This window comes from Haematobia irritans, chromosome 5 (genome assembly GCF_050003625.1).
Source record: "Haematobia irritans isolate KBUSLIRL chromosome 5, ASM5000362v1, whole genome shotgun sequence".
NCBI classification, from domain to species: Eukaryota; Metazoa; Arthropoda; class Insecta; order Diptera; family Muscidae; genus Haematobia; species Haematobia irritans.
In genome coordinates this window covers 129,778,654-129,801,206 of record NC_134401.1, presented here as the reverse complement: position 1 = coordinate 129,801,206, position 22,553 = coordinate 129,778,654, and the positions used below count along the sequence as shown (strand labels likewise).

At 34.2% G+C, this 22,553-nt stretch overlaps 1 protein-coding gene across 1 annotated transcript in view; it reads left to right on the top strand.

The window, feature by feature from the left end:
* Positions 1–22,553, top strand: part of Liprin-gamma (liprin protein kazrin) — a 94,023-nt gene that overhangs the window by 33,114 nt on the left and 38,356 nt on the right. The window contains 6 exon segments of the mRNA XM_075313092.1: positions 6,101–7,014; positions 7,087–7,147; positions 7,149–7,396; positions 7,460–7,954; positions 8,096–8,257; positions 17,782–17,926. Coding sequence (XP_075169207.1) covers positions 6,101–7,014; positions 7,087–7,147; positions 7,149–7,396; positions 7,460–7,954; positions 8,096–8,257; positions 17,782–17,926 — 2,025 coding nt within the window.

The following is a 22,553-nucleotide window of genomic DNA, read 5'->3' as shown; positions in this document are numbered from 1 at the left end:
AAATTTCAAGCTTTTGGTTCACAAATAATTGCTCACTAATTAGTTGTATAAACTGACTGACCAAGGAACTACCACCACCACCGCAACATCAACTACAAACTTGTTGCTGCTGTTGCCTATGATTTTGATTCTAATGTTGATGTTGTTGAATACGATGAAGATGAGGGTGATGGGAGTGACATATACTCACCATCTCTATCTCTCATTCCCCATGTAACATATTTATAATATTCCTCTCTCTCTCTCTCTCTCTCCGTCCCTTATTCTGTTTTTGTCATTTTTGATCTAGATAACTTTTATTATCCTTTAATTGTTAATTACTTTATGTTGTTGCCATAGTTGTTTTCTTTTTTTTAATATTGCTCTTGTTTTTCTATGTATTTTTAAAAAGCTAGCTTATTTCTCTTTTCTTACTTCTTTTTTGCTCATTGTTGTTGTTGATAGTTGTTGTTTTTGTTACTTAAAACTGTAATTGCTTAATTGCAATACTATGTTTGTTGTAATGTAAATGTTAATACCATACCATTCTCTTAACAGAGCATGAATATTCGTTTTTGTTTTTTGTTTTATTGTAATAAAGCCACTATAGCATTTGTATACATCATCTATTGTTTGTGTGCGTTTTTTTATGACTGAAGTTTATAAAAGTTTTAATTAAATATTTATGCAACAAAAAATTGTAAAATTACCCGATTGTAGGGGGAAAGACAAATAGAAATTAAAGAGCTATTGGTATTCTGGAAAAAAATATTATAGTGAGTTCAAAGATTTATTGTCCTTAAATTAGGAATGCGAGTTTAGTTTAATATATATAAGACGCACTACTCAGATACATAATTTTTGTCTTTGACCAAAAATCGAAACACTTTTCAATGGAGCAATTTTATTCCCCGAGTTACAAGATAAAACTTAAAATTATTATTTTCATATTACAGTGAAACCACTTAGAGATGCTTTGAATCACTGCGATGTCACTAGTATTACTCGTACTTAGAGACAGTGGTGCCAGTATTTGGATTTTTTCCAAATACTGGCAATATTGAAATTATTGAGTTGGGTATTTAGCGATTTGGTGGGGTATTTCCAGAAATTAAGAGATTTTATGGGGAGCCACCGTGGTACAATGTTAGCATGCCCGCCTTGCATACACAAGGTCGTGGGTTCGATTCCTGTTTCGATCGAGCACCAAAAATATTTTCAGCGGTGGATTATCCCACCTCAGTAATGCTGGTGACATTTCTGAGTCTTTCAAAGCTTCTCTAACTGGTTTCACTGCAATGTGGAACGCCGTTCGGACTCGGACTTGATTCTTTTTCATAACATCTAGTCAAAAATTTATTAGATATTTTTGTTAGGAATTATTATTTTATTAATGTCCACAAATGAGCGTCCTAATTTGTGGAAAATAGCTAGGAATAATGGCAACACTGCTGAGAGAAAATAACTGTATTTTTTGACGTGTGGTATAAACTTTGTCACTATATTTTGATATATACAGAGTAACTGATATGGATTGCAACCAATTTTATGTTGCTTTTATTTCTAGCGGTAATAACATAAAAATGATCCAAAATGTGAAGGCCAGATTTGTTCGAAGTATACGCCTCAGTGATACAAAACGTGACCCTGAGCTGAATGGATGCAATACATATTTAAACAAGTATATACGGCCGTAAGTTCGGCCAGGCCGAAGTTTATGTACCCTCCACCATGGATTGCGTAGAAACTTCTTCTAAACACTGCCATCCAAAATCAAATTACTTAAGTTGGGTTACGCTTGCCGATGGCAAGGTATCTTAAAACCTCCTAACACCGTCTTCTAAACTGTATGTAAGTCCATACGTGGTTATATTTGATCAAAAAAAATCGATCAAATATGTATATAATTCAGTTTGACAAAATTTTCAATAGACATAAAATTTTGACAAAATTTTCTATAGAAATAAAATTTTAACAAAATTTTCTATAGAAATAAAATTTTAACAAAATTTTCTATAGAAATGACATTTTAATAAAAATTTTCTAAAGAAATAAAATGTTAACAAAATTTTCTATAGAAATAAAATTTTGACAAAATTTTCTATTGAAATAAAATTTTGAAAAAATTTTCGATAAGAATAAAATTTTGACAAAATTTTCTATAGTAATAAAATTTTAACAAAAATTTTCTAAAGAAATAAAATTTTAACAAAATTTTCTATAGAAACAAAATTTTGATAAAATTTTCTATAGAAATAACATTTTGATAAAATTTTCTATAGAAATAAAATTTTGACAAAATTTTGTATAGAAATAAAATTTTGGTATATTATTTTTGGCTCGAGTGTCAACCATGATTATGAAACGAATAAAATTTTAACAAAATTTTCTATAGAAATAAAATTATGTCAATGATGAAAATTTGATTATGAACCGATTAAAATTTTAACAAAATTTTCTATAGAAATAAAATTTTGACAAAATTTTCTGTAGAAATAAAATTTTGACAAAATTTTCTATTGAAATAAAATTTTGGTAAATTATTTTTGACCCGAGTGGCAATCATGATTATGAACCGATATGGACCAATTTTTGTGTGATTGGAGATCGGCTATATATAACTATAGACCGATATGGAACAATTTTGGAATGGTTGTTAGCGGCCCTATACTAACATCAAGTTCCAAATTTGAACCGGATCGGATGAATTTTGCTCCTCCAAGAGGCTCCGGAGGTCAAATATGGAGAACGTTTTATATGGGGGCTATATATAATTATGGACCGATGTGGACTAATTTTTGCATGGTTGTTACAGACAATATACCAACCAATGGTTGTTACAGACAATGTACCAAATTTCAGGCGGATCGGATGAAATTTGTTTCTCTTTGAGGCTCCGGCAGCCAAATTTGGGGATCGGTTTATATGGGGGCTATATATAATTATCGACCCATGTGGACCAATTGTTGCATGGTTGTTAGAGACCATATACCAACACCATGTACCAAATTTCAGCCGGATCGGATGAAATATGCTTCTGTTAGAGGGTCCACAAGCCAAATCTGGGGATCGGTTTATATGTGGGCTATATATAATTATTGACCGATGTGGACCAATTTTTGCATGGTTGTTAGAGACCATATACTAACACCATGTACCAAATTTCAGCCGGATCGGATGAAATATGCTTCTGTTAGAGGCTCCACAAGCCAAATCGGGGGATCGGTTTATATGGGGGCTATATATAATTATGGACCGATGTGGACCAATTTTTGCGTGGTTGTTAGAGACCATATACCAACACCATGTACCAAATTTCAGCCGGATCGGATGAAATATGCTTCTGTTAGAGGATTTGGCTCCACAAGCCTTTAGGGTCCCTTTATATGGGGGCTATACGTAAAAGTGGACCGATATGGCCCATTTGCAATACCATCCCACCTACATCAATAACAACTACTTGTGCCAAGTTTCAAGTAGATAGCTTGTTTCGTTCGGAAGTTAGCGTGATTTCAACAGACGGACGGACGGACATGCTTAGATCGACTAAGAATTTCACCACGACCCAGAATATATATACTTTATGGGGTCTTAGAGCAAAATTTCGATGTGTTACAAACGGAATGACAAAGTTAATATACCCCCCATCCTATGGTGGAGGGTATAAAAAAACCATTGAAGGCCCAAAAAGTGGATGAGCTTACCGAAAGAAAAACAAAAATTTAGATTGGAATGAATTAAGAAAGTGACAATTTTTCTCCGATGAGAAGTTATTCCAAATTGAGCAGTTTTTGAACAAACAAAATTACAAGGTGCCTCTTTATTTTTGTCATCTAGGTAGAGGCACAATGTAGGGACTTTTTCACTCAACAAAGTTTTATATAATTTTTACATTTGGTGGTTCTAAAGGAGGCAAGACTTCTAATTTCCACGGTTAACACTCGTTCAAAAAAATCGACCAAATTTAAAAAAAAAAATTACCACAAATCTACCAAACAAATATTTCTATAGAAAATGTTGTCAAAACTTTATTCCTTTAGAAAATTTTGTCACAATTTTATTTCTATAAAAAATTGTGTCACAATTTTATTTCTATAGAAAATTTTGTCACAATTTTAATTTCTATAGACAATTTTGTCAACATTTTATTCCTATAGAAAATTTTATCAAAATTTTATTTCTATAGAAACTTTTTTTAAAATTCTATTTCTATAGAAAATTTGTTTAAAATTTTATTTCTATAGAAATTTTTTTCAAAATTTTATTTCTATAGAAAATTTTTTCAAAATTTTATTTCTGTAGAAAATTTTGTTTCTATAGAAAATTTGGTAAAAATTTAATTTCTATAGAAAATTTTGTTAAAATTTTATTTCTATAGAAAATCTTGTCAAAATTTTATTTCTATAGAGATTTTATCCAAAATTTTATTTCTATAGAAAATTTGGTTAAAATTTTATTTCTATAGAAAATTTTGTCAAAATTTTGTTTCTATATAAATTGTATCCAAAATTTTATTTCAATAGAAAATTTTTTCAAAATTTTATTTCTATAGAAATTCTCAAAATATTTTTATAGAAACTTTTTTCAAAAATTTTATTTTTATATAAAAAAGATATTTTATATAGAAAAATTTCTCAAAATTTTTTTATAGAAACTTTTTTCAAAATCTTATTTTTATATAAACTTTTTCCAAAATTGTATTTCTATAGAAATGTTGATCTACGAAAAACATCAAGAATTCTACCAATCTACCAAACAGGAAAAAATCTTTTTGGCAAACATTACTTATAAATTTATTTTTATGTAATATACGATGCAGTTTTATATGTTTTAAAATAATAAAGCACATTTTTGTTTTCTAATTTTTGTTTAAATTTAACAAAAAGTATTGTGGGGGAAGTTGTAGGGAATATTTGTTTGAGAATGTAGGGGAAAGTTGAAAACTATTTTTGTCCTTGTAGGGTAAACCGAAAATTTTCCCTGGCAACACCGTACCAACGTCAAGCGTACTCCAATTGTTTAGTTTCGTGATATCCAACGAAATATTAAACTATTGTGAACACATCGGGAACCAATGAATTGTCGAAACTGTGGACTGCACCCGATAAAGACAGTTCAATCGGCAAAGGATTTTAGAATTGTCCCTATATCTAACAACGAATACCACATTATTCTCCTCGACAAAGAATTTTCAATAACTCTTCGTACTTCCGCTCTCTCAAAAGTATACTCGAACTGTAGCATGCAACTCAATGGTGAATTACTAGAATTTTTTTATTGTGAGTATGCGTCCTTAAAAGTTGTTCGTATTTGAGTGTGCGCGAGTACGGAATTTCTCACTCACATGCACAATAAATAAATAAATAAATAAATATAACTCTCGATTGAACCCATGACCTTTCGAATGTAAGGGTAATGGTAATGGTGTGGGCCGTCGCAAGGGCTGATTGACGCCCCTTGCTTGTATTCATCGACCATGGGGTCAAATTAAATGCCAAATATTATCGGTAAAATGTCCTAACGAGAGTATTGCACAGGACTCTTCACCATAGCCCTCAGCACAGGTCAACCAAGAATGGCTTAAAAATTATGTACTTTGCTTCATTTCTACCGCACAATTGCAATCCTTTGGACTTTTGCGTCTTGGGCATTTGGAATAGTAAGGTTGGTAAGGGGAAACCAAGAATGACTTAAAAATGATGTACTTCACTTCATTTCTACCGCACAACGACCACCAAAAATGTCATTCCTTTGGACTTTTGCGTCTTGGGCATTTGGAAAAGTAAGGTTGGTAAGGGTAAAAAATAAAAGTCGATCATCTTAAGATGGCGCTTCGCCCAATCTTGTATTTCATAAATCGTGCTAAAGCAAATTCCAACAAATCTCATCTGATAGCAAAATTTTATGTTTTTTTTTTGCTTTTGAACAATAATATTTAAAAATATATAAAAATGACGCTTTACTTTGTTGCATTAGATATCAGTTACCCTCCACAAAGTAATAATATTTTTTGTTAAAGCTTTTTTCTATTACAACTTTCTCAAAAGCTTCTATAATTAGAATGACATTGATTTACATTAACCACATAGTCTTTTAATTACTCATCTCAACTCTTTTTACTTTCAGATTCTCCCACAAAGCTTCGTGAAGAAAATGAAAGACTTAATGCCGAACTACATCGTTTGCGCAAACTTCTCGAAAGCTCACCCGAAGGAGCGGTAGGCGGTATTGACCTCTCCGACTCCAACAGCTGTGGCGATGGACAATCAACCGATGGCAGTAGTTCCAATACCCAACAGCGAATCGATCGTTTGGAACAGGAATTACGATCGGCTAAAAATCAATTGATGAATCTTCGGATTGAGAGAAAAAAATTACGCAGTGATAAAAATGAGCTAGTGGGACAAGTGAAACAATTGTGTGCCTCATTGCAAGAGAAAGAGCAAGAGTTAAGAGATTTCATACGCAACTATCAAGAGCGTGTAAGAGAATCCGAATCGAATAATGCCAAAATGTCTGGAGATCGTGAACGTGAGCGATGGCAATTGCTTAAACAGGCCAGAGATGAGGCTGAAAGGTCTTTGTCTCTGGCGCAACAGTTAAGTGCCCGCGATATGCAATTGAAGAATTTACAGGAACAATTGCAACGACAAATGTCCGGTTGTATGTCAGACCAAGAGAGTCTTCTCTCATTTGCTCCCCTAACACCACCATCGGCTACGTCAGGTCTTTTGAATACTCAAATGAATAGTGGTGCGGGCGTTGGTGGTGGTGGTTCAAGTGGTGTATCAGCCTATCGTAATGATGATAGTGGGCGTGGCAATTCAAATTCCCTCTCCGCTTTTAGTAATAGTTCCGGTAATACAGCTGGTGATCGTAATTCATGTTCAAATGATTCAGCTTTGAGAAATAATAGTGATCGTGAAAGTACTGGAGGTGATATGAATTTCAGTGATGGCATTTCAGATAATGGACCCTGTATTACTGTGGATCCGGATAGTATATCTCTGGTCTCTAGTCAAAATATGTACCAATGTAAGAATCAACAAGAACAATTTTTTTTAATTTTAATAAAAAAATAAAATGTCTTTTTGTTTTTTCCAACAGATGGAACACCTAAAGAAAGAAGTCCCACATTATCTCCCCTTAACTCTGCTGCATACTCCAGGTAAATATAAGTTGGACCTGTATAGAGAAATATTTGTAAATATATTTCCTTCTAGATCTGTTGAGCAATTAGGATCACCTGTCGATTCCGAGGGACCAGGAGCGGTGGCTCGAAAATTTCCTCCCAAATCATCAGGCACGACACTGGGGGCCCGCAATGGGCGCGGTGGTACCTGGGGTAGTATATCAAGGGTATTTGCCAGGTCAAGAAATAAAAATAAAGCTTTGTCATCAGATGGTGCCAGTGAATGTAAGAATAGCTATAAAAAATAAAAAAATAAAATATTTCTTTTACCCATATATTCTCTCCTAGTCACCGATTATGGTTGGAGCCCCCTTTCCGAAGAGGGCTACGCTGAAAAACTTCGTCTGTTACGTGAAGCCTCTCAATTACCCATGGAAAGATGGCGAGCCCCCCAAGTTTTGGCCTGGTTGGAAGTGGCCCTTGGTATGCCCCAATATAGTTCAAGATGTGCTGAAAATGTCAAAAGTGGTAAAGTTCTACTTGAGCTCAACGATATTGAACTGGAAGCCGGTTTGGGTTTAGCTCACCCCATGCATCGTAAGAAATTGCGTTTGGCCATTGAGGAACAACGACGTCCCGAAATGGTTCGATATCCCATGATTACACAATTGGGTCACACATGGGTTGCTTCGGAATGGCTACCCGATATAGGTTTACCACAATATGCTGAATCGTTCCTGCATTCATTGGTTGATGCCCGCATGTTAGATACCCTCTCGAAAAAGGAATTGGAAAAATTCTTGGGTGTTACGAGGAAATTCCATCAGGCCAGTATAGTACATGGTAAGTGATTGAGTTATTGAGGTGAAAGGACCTGCAAAGGCATAGAAATAATTTTCTGACATTAGAAAATTTATGGAATTGATATCTTTTAGTTTCTTTTTTTAATTCTGTCTTTCTTTATTTGGTCGTTTTTCTCCATAGGCATTCATGTCCTCCGTATTGTTAAATATGACCGTCAGAATTTAGCCATGCGTCGAGTACAATCGGAAAATGTCGATACGGATCCTATCGTTTGGACCAATCAACGATTCATACGCTGGGCCCGATCCATTGATTTGGGTGAATATGCTGATAATCTTAAAGGTAAGTGGATATTAAGTTTTTTTTAGTTCTAACATTTGGAGCATGATCCATGATCTCAGTCATATATATTTATCGGAAATAAATCTAAAGATTGCAAAAAGTTTGTCACACCAATCATAACTCATATGGCTAGTGAGGTGGTGTTCGTCTCATATTTCGGAAGGCAATCAGAGAGTACGTCTAAGTCTAATCAATTCAGAATTCTGATCATACATTGTTTGGCAGTTCTTAGTGCGGTGTTATCTTATTCCAAGAGAAACAGGCACGTAATAAAGCATGTTTAAATCAACCTGGTTACCAGGTTGATATATTGTATTTTTGAAATGGTACCAAATCATCTTCGCAAATGTACTTTTCTTAGAGCAGTGGCAGCCCGATATTTCAGGCTAATTTAGACTATTCAGTCCATTGTGATACCACAGTGGTGAACATCTCACTTATCACCGAGTGCTGCCCGATTCTGTGTTTAGTTCAATGACAGGAGACCTCCTTTTCATAGCCGTACGAACAGTCAGAAATGTCATCAGCACTACTGAAAGGGGTAATCCACCGCTAAAAAAACTTTTTGGTGTTTGGACAAAACTGGGGTGCAACCCACGACCCTGTGTATGCAAGGCGGAGGTGTGTATCAAAGGCTTTTTATACCCTCCACCATAGGATGGGGGTATATTAACCTTGTCATTCCGTTTTTAACACATCGAAATATTGCTCTAAGACCCCATAAAGTATATATATATATTCTGGGTCGTGGTGAAATTCTGAGTCGATCTAAGCATGTCCGTCCGTCCGTCTGTTGAAATCACGCTAACTTCCGAACGAAAGAAGCTATCGACTTGAAACTTGGCAGAAGCAGTTGTTATTGATGTAGGTCGGATGGTATTGCAAATGGGCCATATCGCTCCACTTTTACGTATAGCCCCCAAATAAACGGACCCCCAAATTTGGCTTGCGATTCCTCTAAGAGAAGCAAATTTCATCCGATCCGGCTGAAATTTAGTACATGGTGTTAGTATATGGTCTCTAATAACCATGCAAAAATTGGTCCAAATCGGTCCATAATTATATATAGCCCCCATATAAACCGATCACCAGATTTGACCTCCGGAGCCTCTAAGAGAAGCAAATTTCATCCGATCCGGCTGAAATGTGGTACATGGTGTTAGTATATGGTATCTAATAACCATGCAAAAATTGGTCCACATCGGTCCATAATTATATATAGCCCCTATATAAACCGATCACCAGATTTGACCTCCGGAGCCTGTTGGAAGACCAAAATTCATCTGATTGAGTTGAAATTTGGTACGTGGTGTTAATATATGGCCTCAAACACCCATGCAAAAATTTGTCGATCTCGGTCCATAATTATATATAGGCCCCATATAAACCGATCCCCAGATTTGACCTCCGGAGCCCTTTGGAAGAGCAAAATTCATTCGATTCGTTTGAAATTTGGTACGTGATGTTAGTATATGGTATCCATTGGTTCATATCTGTCCACAATGATATATAGCCCCCATATAAACCGATCCCCAGATTTGACCTCCGGTGCCTTTTGGAGAAGCAAAATCTGGTTGAAATTTGGAACGTGGTGGTAGTATATGATATTCAACAACCATGCCAAAAGTGGTCCATATCAGTCCATAATCATGTGTATGTAGCCCCATATAAACCGATCCCGAGATTTGGTTCTGGAGCCTCTTGGAGGTATATGGCCGTTAACAACCATGCCTAACTAGGTCCATATCGGTCTATAGTTATATATAGCCTTTAAATAAATCGATCCCCAATCACGCAAAAATTGGTCCATATCAAGTTCATAATTCTATATAGCCCCCAAGGGAGCCACCGTGGTGCAATGGTTAGCACGCCCGCCTTGCATACACAAGGTCGTGGGTTCGATTCCTGCTTCGACCGAACACCAAAAAATTTTCAGCGGTGGATTATCCCACCTCAGTAATGCTGGTGACATTTCTGAGGGTTTTGAAAACTTCTCTAAGTGGTTTCACTGCAATGTGGAACGCCGTTCGGACTCGGCTATAAAAAGGAGGTCACTTGTCATTGAGCTTAACATGGAATCGGGCAGTGATAAGAGAGAAGTTCACCAATGTGATATCACAATGGACTGAATAGTCTAAGTGAGCCTGATACATCGGGCTGCCACCTAACCCAACCTATATAGCCCCCATATTTCAATTCTGGCTCTCTACGTACCGTGCAAAAGTCCATATCGATTCGTAATTATTTATAGACTTACCTATACATAACTTTTTGTGTAGTATATACCACGTATGGACTAACTCACAATTTAGAAAACGATGTTAAGAAGTTTTAAGATACCACAACTCAAGTAATTCGATTGTGGATGACAGTCTTTCGTAAAAGTTTCTACGCAATCCATGATGGAGGGTACATAAGATTCGACCTGGCCGAACTTACGGCCGTATATACTTGTTTCTTCTTCATATGGGGCCGTTTTGCCGCGATTTCGACCTTCAAACGCTCCAATAGTCACTGTTCATTGTTTTTCCCTTCTCACGATAATCGATACAAATTATTTCATGCGCATCTCAAAAAACAGAGGCCATTACTTTGCCAGCGGACTTTTGAGTCTTTCCACGCTTCGGAGATGGTTCACCGGTCGCTGTCCACTCAGCCGACTGTCGATTGGACTCAGGAGTGTAGTAATAGAGCCATGTTTCATCCATTGTCACATATCGACGGAAAAACTCGGGTGTATTACGAGTTAACAGCTGCAAACACTGCTCATAATCATCAACACGTTGTTGTTTTTGGTCAAAAGTGAGCTCGCGCGGCACCCATTTTGCACAGAGCTTCCGCATATCCAAATATTGATGAATGATATGACCAACACGTTCCTTTGATATCTTTAATGTTTTCGTCGGTAACCACCTCTTTCGGGCGTCCACTGCGTTCACCCTCCTCCGTTCATTTCACCACGCTTGAATTTTGCATACCAATCAATTATTGCTGATTTCCCTGGGGCAGAGTCCGGAAACTCATTATCAAGCCAAGTTTTTGCTTCCACCGTATTTTTTCCCTTCAGGAAACAGTATTTTATCAAAACACGAAATTCCTTTTTTCCATTTTTTATACCCTTCACCACTACTGTGGTACAGGGTATAATAAGTTTGTGCATTTGTATGTAACGCCAAGAAGGAAAAGTCTGAGACCCATCGTTTAGTATACCGATCGTCTTAGAATTAAATTCTTGTTTTCCACCTTAGTGCATTAGCCAACTTAAATTTTGAGTCTATAGATTTTGTAAAAGTCTATCAAATTCTGTCCAAATCGAGTGATATTTAAATGTATGTATTTGGGACAAACCTTTATATATAGCCCACAACACATTTGACGGATGTGATATGGTATCGAAAATTTAGATCTACAAAGTGGTGCAGGGTATAATATAGTCGGCCCCGCCCGACTTTAGACTTTCCTTACTTGTTTCACAATAACAATAGTTGCTTCACAAAAGACGCTCTATCTCACAAACTAATTGGCTTACAGACGTCAAATTTTGACACGAATCATTTGAAAGTTGGTACTATATAAAAATAATATGCATTTAATACTAACGACGCCATCTATGTGTCAGACCGGGGACTTATCAGCCAACCTGTTACCACTTCTTTTATTAATCGAACTGATTAAATTTGGGAACAAAGTTTTCCTCTATGATACACCGTGGACATTCATATTATCACCAACATTGAGCAGCATTGGGATGGGATTTACCATATGTACCGACCAATTTTCACATATTGTACAAAATTTAAAATGAATTTTATTGCTAATAATAAAGATACAATAAACTTCACCCAACTGTAGCCTATTTATTCTCATTTGCTATAATACATTTATTGTTTCATTATATTGAAAGAAAAAAAAACATAATTGCATCAAACTGCCTTTAGTATTTCCGGCATATGCAATTATACTCGTACATGTTAAATGTATAGCATCTGTTATAGTGTCAGATTAAAAACATGTAGAATTTATGTAATATTAAATTCTCGCACAACACAGAGAACTCAGGAAATCGGATATTCTAGCCTGCCATTCGCTTGCGCATATCAACCGTCGCCCTCACATATACAAATATGGGAACTTTTGCTTTCAATTGTGTTAAAGCATAAGTGAATATTTATGCATATGTAATCATATGTCACAATGTCATTTTAGAATTTTATTATTCTGATTATTTTTTAAAACCTAATTAGCATCAGATTTCATGGATATAAAATACAAAAAATGATACTTGCTTAACAATTGCTAATTATGTGAATAAGATTGTATTTTACTTGATCTATGATACATGGTATAAATGAAAAGGGTAAAACAAATTGGATGTTTTATATGTTAAAAGACCGAGCAAATTTGTGGTGAATATGTTATATCAACATTTCTAGCCAAATAACTACATAAATAAATATTTTATTTCATATGAAAGGAAATTGGAAGCAACTAAAAGTTAATTTTTTCCTATCAAAAATGAAACCAAGACAATTAGAAATTTTGAACTTTCGACTTTTCCTTTAAATTGGGATATGTTGTTTTTTTTTTTGAAAACTTAGACATTTCGGCTTTTCAACTTTTTTAAAATTTGGAAAAGTCGATATCGATTTTTTTCAAAATTTAGAAAATTCGTCTTTTCAATATTTAAACTTTTACAAAAAATCGCCTTTTCTACTATTTTTAAAATTTGACAAAGTCGACTTGACCTTTAAATTGGGATATGTCGTTTTTTTTTTTTTTTGAAAACTGAGAAATTTCGGATTTTCAACTTTTTTAAAATTTGGAAAAGTCGATATCGATTTTTTTCAAAATTTAGAAAATTCGTCTTTTCAATATTTAAACTTTTACAAAAAATCGCCTTTTCTACTATTTTTAAAATTTGACAAAGTCGACTTGACCTTTCAAATTTTCCTTTAAATTGGGATATGTCGTTTTTTTTTTTGAAAACTTAGACATTTCGGATTTTCAACTTTTTTAAAATTTGGAAAAGTCGATATCGATTTTTTTCAAAATTTAGAAAATTCGTCTTTTCAATATTTCAACTTTTACAAAAAATCGCCTTTTCTACTATTTTTAAAATTTGACAAATTCGACTTTTTCAAAATTTTAAAAAATTGTATTTTCAACTTTTTCAAAATTTCGAAAAATCGTCTCTTCATTTTTCTGTTTTAAAATTTGGAAAAATTGTCTTTTTAAATATAAGCAGAATAATTGACTTTCAACTTTTTTAAAATTTGGAGAAGTCAATATGGAACTTACGACTTATCCACAAAAGCGAAAAATCTACTACTAGACCTTTCAAATTTTTTGTGAAATTGAAAAAATTTACATTTTTAAAATTTAGAAAAAATTGTTTGGAAAAATTTTCTATATTTCGACTTTTTAAATTATGGAAAAAATCACACGACCGACATTATAAACACATGAAACAATCAACTTTTCTAAATTTTAACAATATGAAAAAGGCAATGTCGACCTTTCGAATTATTTTCAAAATTTAGAAAATTCGACTATTCGACCTTTAAACTTTTTCACAAATTTGAGAAAAATCGAAGATTTTTGAAGTCATTGAGAAAATGATTGTTCACCACTTAGGTGAATTCCAACAAAAATAGCTTTCTGAAAATGAAAATGTATATTTTCACATTTAAAATTTGAAAAAGTCTATATCGGTCTTAACCCTCTAATGCCCCAATTTTTTTGCCAGCTGATTAAATATTTAATGTAAACGACACAAAAGCAAGAAAACGAAACAAAAAACATTTATGATGTAAAATTCAGTATTAGTTTTCTTTTTATTTTAACCATTTTTGTTGTCTTAAGGTGTGTTTTACTAAAAGCATCCTGATTTTACAATAGAGGGTTAAGACTTTCCAAAATTTAGAAAAGTATACTTTTCAAGTTTTCATGATTTTTCTTTTTCAATTGGAAAAGTCGACAACAATTCGACCTTTCGACTTTTTATACCCTTCACCACTACTGTGGTACAGGGTATAATAAGTTTGTGCATTTGTATGTAACGCCAAGAAGGAGTAATCATAGACCAACCTTTTAGTATACGGATCGGCTTAGAATTAAATTCTGAGTCGATTTAGCGATGTCCGTCTGTCTGTCCGTCTGTCTGTGCGTCTGTCTGTCTGTCTGTTGATGTATTTTTGTGTGCAAAGTACAGCTCGCAGTTTTAGTCCGATTGTCCTAAAATTTGGTATAGGGTCCTGTTTCGGCTCAAATACGATCCCTATTGATTTTGGAAAAAATCGGTTCAGATTTAGATATAGCTGCCATATATATTTTTCATCGATCTGGTCATAATTGGCGTGTATATCAACCGATCTTCCTCAAATTCCGTACATCCAAATATTTTATGAGTCTCGAAAAACTTGCAAAATATCAGCAAAATCGGTTCAGATTTAGATATAGCTCCCATATATAGCTTTCGCCCGATTTACACTCATTTGCCCACAGAGGCCAATTTTTTGCTCCGATTTAGTTGAAATTTTGCATAGGGAGTAGAATTAGCGTTGTAACTATGCGTGCCAAATTTGCTTGAAATCGGTTCAGATTTGGATATATCTCCCATATAAAGCTTTCGCCCGATTTACACTCCTATGACCACAGAGGCCAATTTTTAACTCCGATTTAGTTGAAATTTTACACAGGGAGTAGAATTAGCATTGTAGCTATGCGTGCCAAATTCGGTTGAAATCGGTTCAGATTTAGATATAGCTCCCATATATATGTTTTTCTGATTTCGACAAAAATGGTCAAAATACCAACATTTTCCTTGTAAAATCGCCACTGCTTAGTCGAAAAGTTGTAAAAATGACTCTAATTTTCCTAAACTTCTAATACATATATATATCGAGCGATAAATCATAAATAAACTCTTTCGAAGTTTCCTTAAAATTGCTTCAGATTTAAACGTTTCCCATATTTTTTTAATAACATTGTGTTCCACCCTAGTGCATTAGCCGACTTAAATTTTGAGTCTATAGATTTTGTAGAAGTCTATCAAATTCTTCCAGATCGAGTGATATTTAAATTTATGTATTTGGGACAAACCTTTATATATAGCCCCCAACACATTTGACGGATGTGATATGGTATCGAAGATTTAGATCTACAAAGTGGTGCAGGGTATAATATAGTCGGCCCCGCCCGACTTTAGACTTTCCTTACTGGTTTAAATTTAGAAAAGTCGACTTTTCAACGTGGAACATCTATTTTTCAAATTCTTCAAAATATGGAAAAGTCGACTATTAACCATTTTTAAAAATTGGAAAAGTCGACTATTAACTATTTTCAAAATTTAGCAAATAGTACTATACGCCTTTTTCAAAATTTGGAAAAATCTACTTTTCAGGGTTTCATTCAGGATATTTTAAAAATTGTAAAGATCGACTTTTCGATTGTTTTTTATAATTTGGGTCGATATCGACAACATGATTTTTTCAAAATTAAAAAAAATCATCTATTCGAAATCTAGCCCCTTTTCTCAAAACTATCGAAATTTTTACCTTTCGAAAAAAATCAACTTTTTGAAATTAAAAAAAAAAAATGTACTCTTTGTAATTTTCTGCTATTTTCAAATTTAGGAAAATTAACTTTTTAAATATTTGGAAAAATTGACTTCTCATTTTATTATTTTTTTTTTTTATTTGGGAAAGTCGACATTTCGATAGATTTTTTCAAAATTTAGAAAGGGTAAATTTTCTAGCTTTCCGTCTTTTTTAAAAATTTGGAGAAATGATTTTTCGAACTTCTGACATTTTAAAAATTGTAAAATTCGAATATTCAAACTTTCAACTTTTCCAAAAAAATTGTTAAAAATCGTCTTTTTGAACTTTCGTAGTTTTCTTAAAATGAAAATGGCTTTTTCTTAAATTTGAAAAAGTCGAATTTTTTCCAAATTTGAAAAATTCTACTTTTTTTAATTTTTGACTTTTTGAAATTAAGAAAAATTTACATTTTATATATTTGGAAAAATTGGCTTATCATTGTTTTTTTTTTTTAATTTGGGAAAGTCGACATTTCGACTTTTTTCAAAATTGGGAAAATTTTAATTTTCTACCTTTCCAACTTTTTTAAAAATTTGGAGAAATTATTTTGCGAACATCTTTCATTTAAAAAATTTAAAAATTTGAATACTCAAACTTTCAACTTTTCCAAAAATAATTTGTTAAAAGTCGTCTTTTCGAACTTTCGTATTTTTCTTAAACTAAAAATGTGCATATTCGACCTTTTTGACTTTTTCAAAATTTGAAAAAAAATTTCGATATTTGAAAAATTTGGAAAATTTAAATTTTCTACCCTTCCAACTTTCTTAAAAATTTGGAGAAATTATTTTGCGAACCTCTGTCATTTAAAAAATTTAAAAATTTGAATATTCAAACTTTCAACTTGTCCAAAAATTTTGTTAAAAGTCGTCTTTTGGAACTTTCGTATTTTTATTAAACTGAAAATGTCCACATTCGACCTTTTTGAATTTTTCAAAATTTTAAAAAAAATTTCAATATTTGAAAAATTCCGAAAAATCTACCTTTCGACGTTCTATAATTTTGAAAACAATCGACATTTTGTCCTATTTACTTTTTCAAACTTTGAGAAAGTGGATATTTTAAAGAATTAGAAAAATCGGTTTGATTTTTAAAAATTTCTAGCTTTGGATATTTTAAATTTTGGTAAAGTCGACCTCACGACTTTTCTATGATATCGTAAACAGATAATTTTAGAGTTAACTATGGTATGTTAACTTACCATTGGCATACTATTTTAATGAAATATCGATTTTTTTACTTTTTCATTAAAAGTAGAAGGTATCGATTTTTCAAAATACAAAAAGTCGATATCGACTTATGTTCAACATATTAAATTAAATTATATCAAAATATTTACAACTTTTCACAGCTTAAACATACAATTTAATCAGAAAAATATTTATTATATAAAAAAATTATAAAAATGTAATGATCTTGAAAACAACACTATTCTCTCCGACATTGCCGTATCTATACATTTTTAACCAGGGGCTATAGCCCCCCTATCCATACTACATTAACAATATATAATGGAAAATGATATATAGGTTTTTACATTCTAGGGGAGGGCTAATTTTTTTTCTGGAGGGGGCTAAGCCCTCCCCAGAGGCCTTACTACGCTTATGCTCTCCGATCAATATGTTACTAACATTGCGCGCATAGAAACAGCTCCATCTTCAAATAAGACGAAAAAAACTTATCTTTTACTTACTTATTTTCAATTTTCAATACCCTCCTCCGTTGAAGACCCTTTTGTGGAATACCAATGATTGCCTCCATGCTATTATCCTTGCCCTCTGACATAAATGTTGTCATCGTAATTATCCCTAATTATATTTCATGTGGACACATGTATTCTGTCAACAATGACAATCAAAAGCCTATCATACTCTTTGTCTGTTATTTATTTCAATTATTCTTCTTGTCCTTCGTTTGGTCCCATTACAGATAGCGGAGTTCATGGAGGATTAGTTGTGTTGGAGCCATCCTTTTCAGGTGATACAATGGCAACAGCTTTGGGCATACCACCATCAAAGAATATAATACGTCGACATTTATCAACGGAATTTGATGCATTAATACTACCCGCCAGGTAAGTGTTGTTGTCAACTAAGATGATAATGATGGATATGGTGATGACCATTGCAACCATCATCATAACATTAGAGAGAAATTCGAATACCATCTACATAGTGATATATAGAATAATAGAAATTAATAAACAGAAAAGTATATACGAGAATGTAGTTATAATATCTTGATTCAAAATGATTTTTTCATCCCTCATCCCTTATGCTCAATTAACTTAGATAATATGCACTTAACCTCACCTCCCTACCACAATAGCTATTACTATCACTATATATTATTCTCTTTGTTCATTATTTCCATCATTTCTTTATTACTATGTATGAAGTTATTGTAATGTATTCCTTTGTGGGTGTGTGTGTGTATGTCTATGTGCCTTTATGTTTATATTTTGTGGAAGGGAGTGTGTATGTATGTGTGGGTGTGGTGGTATTTTAATTTATAGAGTATTTGGGTAGGTTTACTAAAATTATATATTGTTTTCTTAGATTTTTTTAAAATAAAAGTTTTAAATTATACAATTTAAAATTCTTACTACATAATAAAAACATCAAGGAAACATAATTTTTATTTCACATTCATAGCATTAAATAATTCCAAAATGTTTGAGCGGTATCTAATATATATATTTATTTTTTTTATGAAAACCCAGCATGACAAATATCTTGTACTAATGCTAAAGATAACCAGAAAAAAATATAAAATATTTTTATAACCTCCGTCATAAGATGGAGGGGGGGGGGGGGGGTATATTAACTTTATCATTCCGTTTGTAACAGATCGAAATATTGCTCTAAGACCCCTCGGTTTACGTTGTTTCGATTTACGTCGTCAAATTTGTTGTTCCATCAAACTTCGATTTACGTCGTCGTTTTCTTGCACACTTTATCAGAAACGCCTTCCATAAGTAAACTAAGTATCAACGATGATGACATCGAAATATTTTTTTCTGAAATTCTTATCGAAATTACTGAAACTTCAACAATAGAGGTATTTTTGAATTTTTTTATTATGTACACGCACATACATACATAAATGGACTTAAGAGTAAGTATGAGAAATTTTTAATTCGGTTTACATAGTTTCGATTAACGTCGTCAAATTATGGAACCAATCACGACGTAAATCGAGGGATTACTGTATATATATTCTGGGTCGTGGTGAAATTCTGAGTCGATCTAAGCATATATGTCTGATGAAATCGCGCTAACTTCCGAATGAAACAAGCTATCGACTTGAAACTTGTCATAAGTAGTTGTTATTGATGTCGGTCAGATGGTATTGCAAATGGGTCATATTGGACCACTTTTACGTATAGCCCCCATATAAACGGACCCCTAAATTTGGCTTGAGCCTCTAAGAGAAGCATACTTCATCCGAACTGGCTAAAATTTGGTACATGGTGTTAGTATATCGTCTCTAACAACCATGCAAAAATTGATCCATATCGGTCCATAACTCTATATAGCCTCTATATAAACCGATCCCCAGGCATGGCTTACAGATCGTCTAAGAGAAGCAAATTTCATCCGATTTGTCGAAAATTTGGTACATGGTGTAAGTATATCGTCTCTAACAACCATGCAAACATTGATTCATACCGGTCCATAATTCTATATAGCCCCCATATAAACCGATCCCCAGATTTGGCTTGCGGATCCTCTAAGAGAAGCATACTTCATCCGATTCGGTTGAAATTTGGTATGTGGTGTTAGTATGTGGTCTCTAACAACCATGCAAAAATTGGTCCATATCGGTCCATAATTCTATATAGCCCCCATATAAAACGATCCCCAGATGTGGTTTGCGGATCCTCTAAGAGAAGCAAATTTCATCCGATCTGGCCAAAATTTGGTACATGGTGTAAGTATATCGTCTCTAACAACCATGCAAAAATTGGTCCATATCGGTCCATAATTCTATATAGCCCCCATATAAACCGATCCCCAGATTTGGTTTGCGGATCCTTTAAGAGAAGCAAATTTCATCCGATCCGGCTGAAATTTGGTACATGGTGTTAGTATAGGATCTCTAATAACCAAGAAAAAATTGGTCCATATCGGTCCATAATTCTATATAGCCCCTATATAAAGCGATCCCCAGATTTGGCTTACGGATCGTCTAAGAGAACCAAATTTCATCCGATCTGGCCAAAATTTGGTACATGGTGTAAGTATATCGTCTCTAACCACCATGCAAAAATTGGTCCATATCGGTCCATAATTCTATGTAGCCCCCATATAAACCGATCCCCAGATTTGGTTTGCGGATCCTCTAAGACAGCGTCTTGGAGAAGCAAATTTCATCAGATCCGGTAGAAATTTGGTATGTGGTGTTAGTATAGGATCTCTAATAACCAAGAAAAAAGTGGTCCATATCGGTCCATAATTCTATATAGCCGCCATATAAACCGATCCCCAGATTTGGCTTACCGATCCCCTGAGAGAAGCAAATTTCATCCGAAATTTGGTACGTGGTGTTAGTATATGGCCTCTAACAACCATGAAAAAATTGATTTATATCGGTCCCTAATTATAGTATGTAGCCCCCTATATAAACCGATCCCCAGATTTGGCTTACCGATCCTCTCAGAGAAGCAAATTTCATCCGATCCGGCTGAAATTTGGTACATGGTGTTAGTATATGGTATCTAAACCCCATGCAATTGGTCCATATCGATCTATAATTATATATAGCCCCCATATAAACCGATCCCCAGATTTGACTTCCGGAGCGTCTTGGAGGAGCAAATTTCATCTGAATGTCGGTCCATAATTATAGTATATAGTCCCCATTTAAACCAATCCCCAGATTTGGTTTGCGGATCCCCTAAGAGAAGCAAATTTCCTGCGATCCGGCTGAAACGTGGTACATGGTGTTATATATGGTATCTAACAACCGTATAAAAATTGGTCCATATCGGCCCATAATTCTATATAGCCCCCATATAAACCGATCCGCAGATTTGGCTTACCGATCCTCTAAGAGAAACAAATTTCATCCGAAATTTGGTACGTGGTGTTAGTATATGGTCTCTAACAACCATGAAAAAATTGATTTATATCGGTCCCTAATTATAGTATGTAGCCCCCTATATAAACCGATCCCCAGATTTGGCTTACCGATCCTCTCAGAGAAGCAAATTTCATCCGATCCGGCTGAAATTTGGTACATGGTGTTAGTATATGGTATCTAAACCCCATGCAAAAATTGGTCCATATCGGTCTATAATTATATATAGCCCCCATATAAACCGATCCCCAGATTTGACTTCCGGAGCGTCTTGGAGGAGCAAATTTCATCTGAATGTCGGTCCATAATTATAGTATATAGTCCCCATTTAAACCAATCCCCAGATTTGGTTTGCGGATCCCCTAAGAGAAGCAAATTTCCTGCGATCCGGCTGAAACGTGGTACATGGTGTTATATATGGTATCTAACAACCGTATAAAAATTGGTCCATATCGGCCCATAATTCTATATAGCCCCCATATAAACCGATCCGCAGATTTGGCTTACCGATCCTCTAAGAGAAACAAATTTCATCCGAAATTTGGTACGTGGTGTTAGTATATGGTCTCTAACAACCATGAAAAAATTGATTTATATCGGTCACTAATTATAGTATGTAGCCCCCTATATAAACCGATCCCCAGATTTGGCTTACCGAACCTCTAAGAGAAGCAAATTTCATTCGATACGGCTGAAATTTGGTACATGGTGTTAGTATATGGTATCTAAACCCCATGCAAAAATTGGTCCATATCGGTCTATAATTATATATAGCCCCCATATAAACCGATCTCAAGATTTGACCTCCGGAGCCTTTTGGAGGAGCAAAATTTACGTGGTCTTAGTATATGGTCTCTAACAACTATGCATAAATTAGTTTATATCGGTCCGTAATTATACATAGCCTCCATATAAACCGATCCCCAGATTTGAACTCCGGACCCTCTTGGAGGAGCAAAATTCATCCGATCCGGTTGAAATTAGGTACGTGGGATACATATATAGTCTCTAACAATCATGCAAAAATTGGTCAATACCGGTCCATAATTATATATAGCCCCCATATAAACAGATCCACAGATTTGGTTTTGGAGCCTCTTGGAGAAGCAAATTTCACCAGATCCGGTTGAAATTAGGTACGTAGGATACGTATATAGTCTCTATCGACCATGGCCGCTAACAACCATGCCTAACTAGGTCCATATCGGTCTATAGTTATATATAGTCCTCAGATAAACCGATCCCCAATCACCCACAAATTGGTCCATATCGGTTCATAGTTATAGCCCCCATATAAATCGACCCTCATATTTCAATTCTGGCTCTCTAATTATCACGCAAAAGTTCGTAGCGGTTCGTTATTATTTGTGGACTTTCCTATATATAGTGGTTAAGAAGTGTATTTTATAGGTATTTAATCTGCCTTTATTGTCTTATATATACCATATATGGACTAACTTACAATTTAGAAGACGATGTCAAGAAAAATTAAAATACCTTGTCATCGGTAAGTATTACCACAACCCAAGTAATTCGATTGTGGATGACAGTCTTTCGTAGAAGTTTCTACGCAATCCTTGATGGAGGGTACATAGGATTCGGCCTGGCCGAACATACGG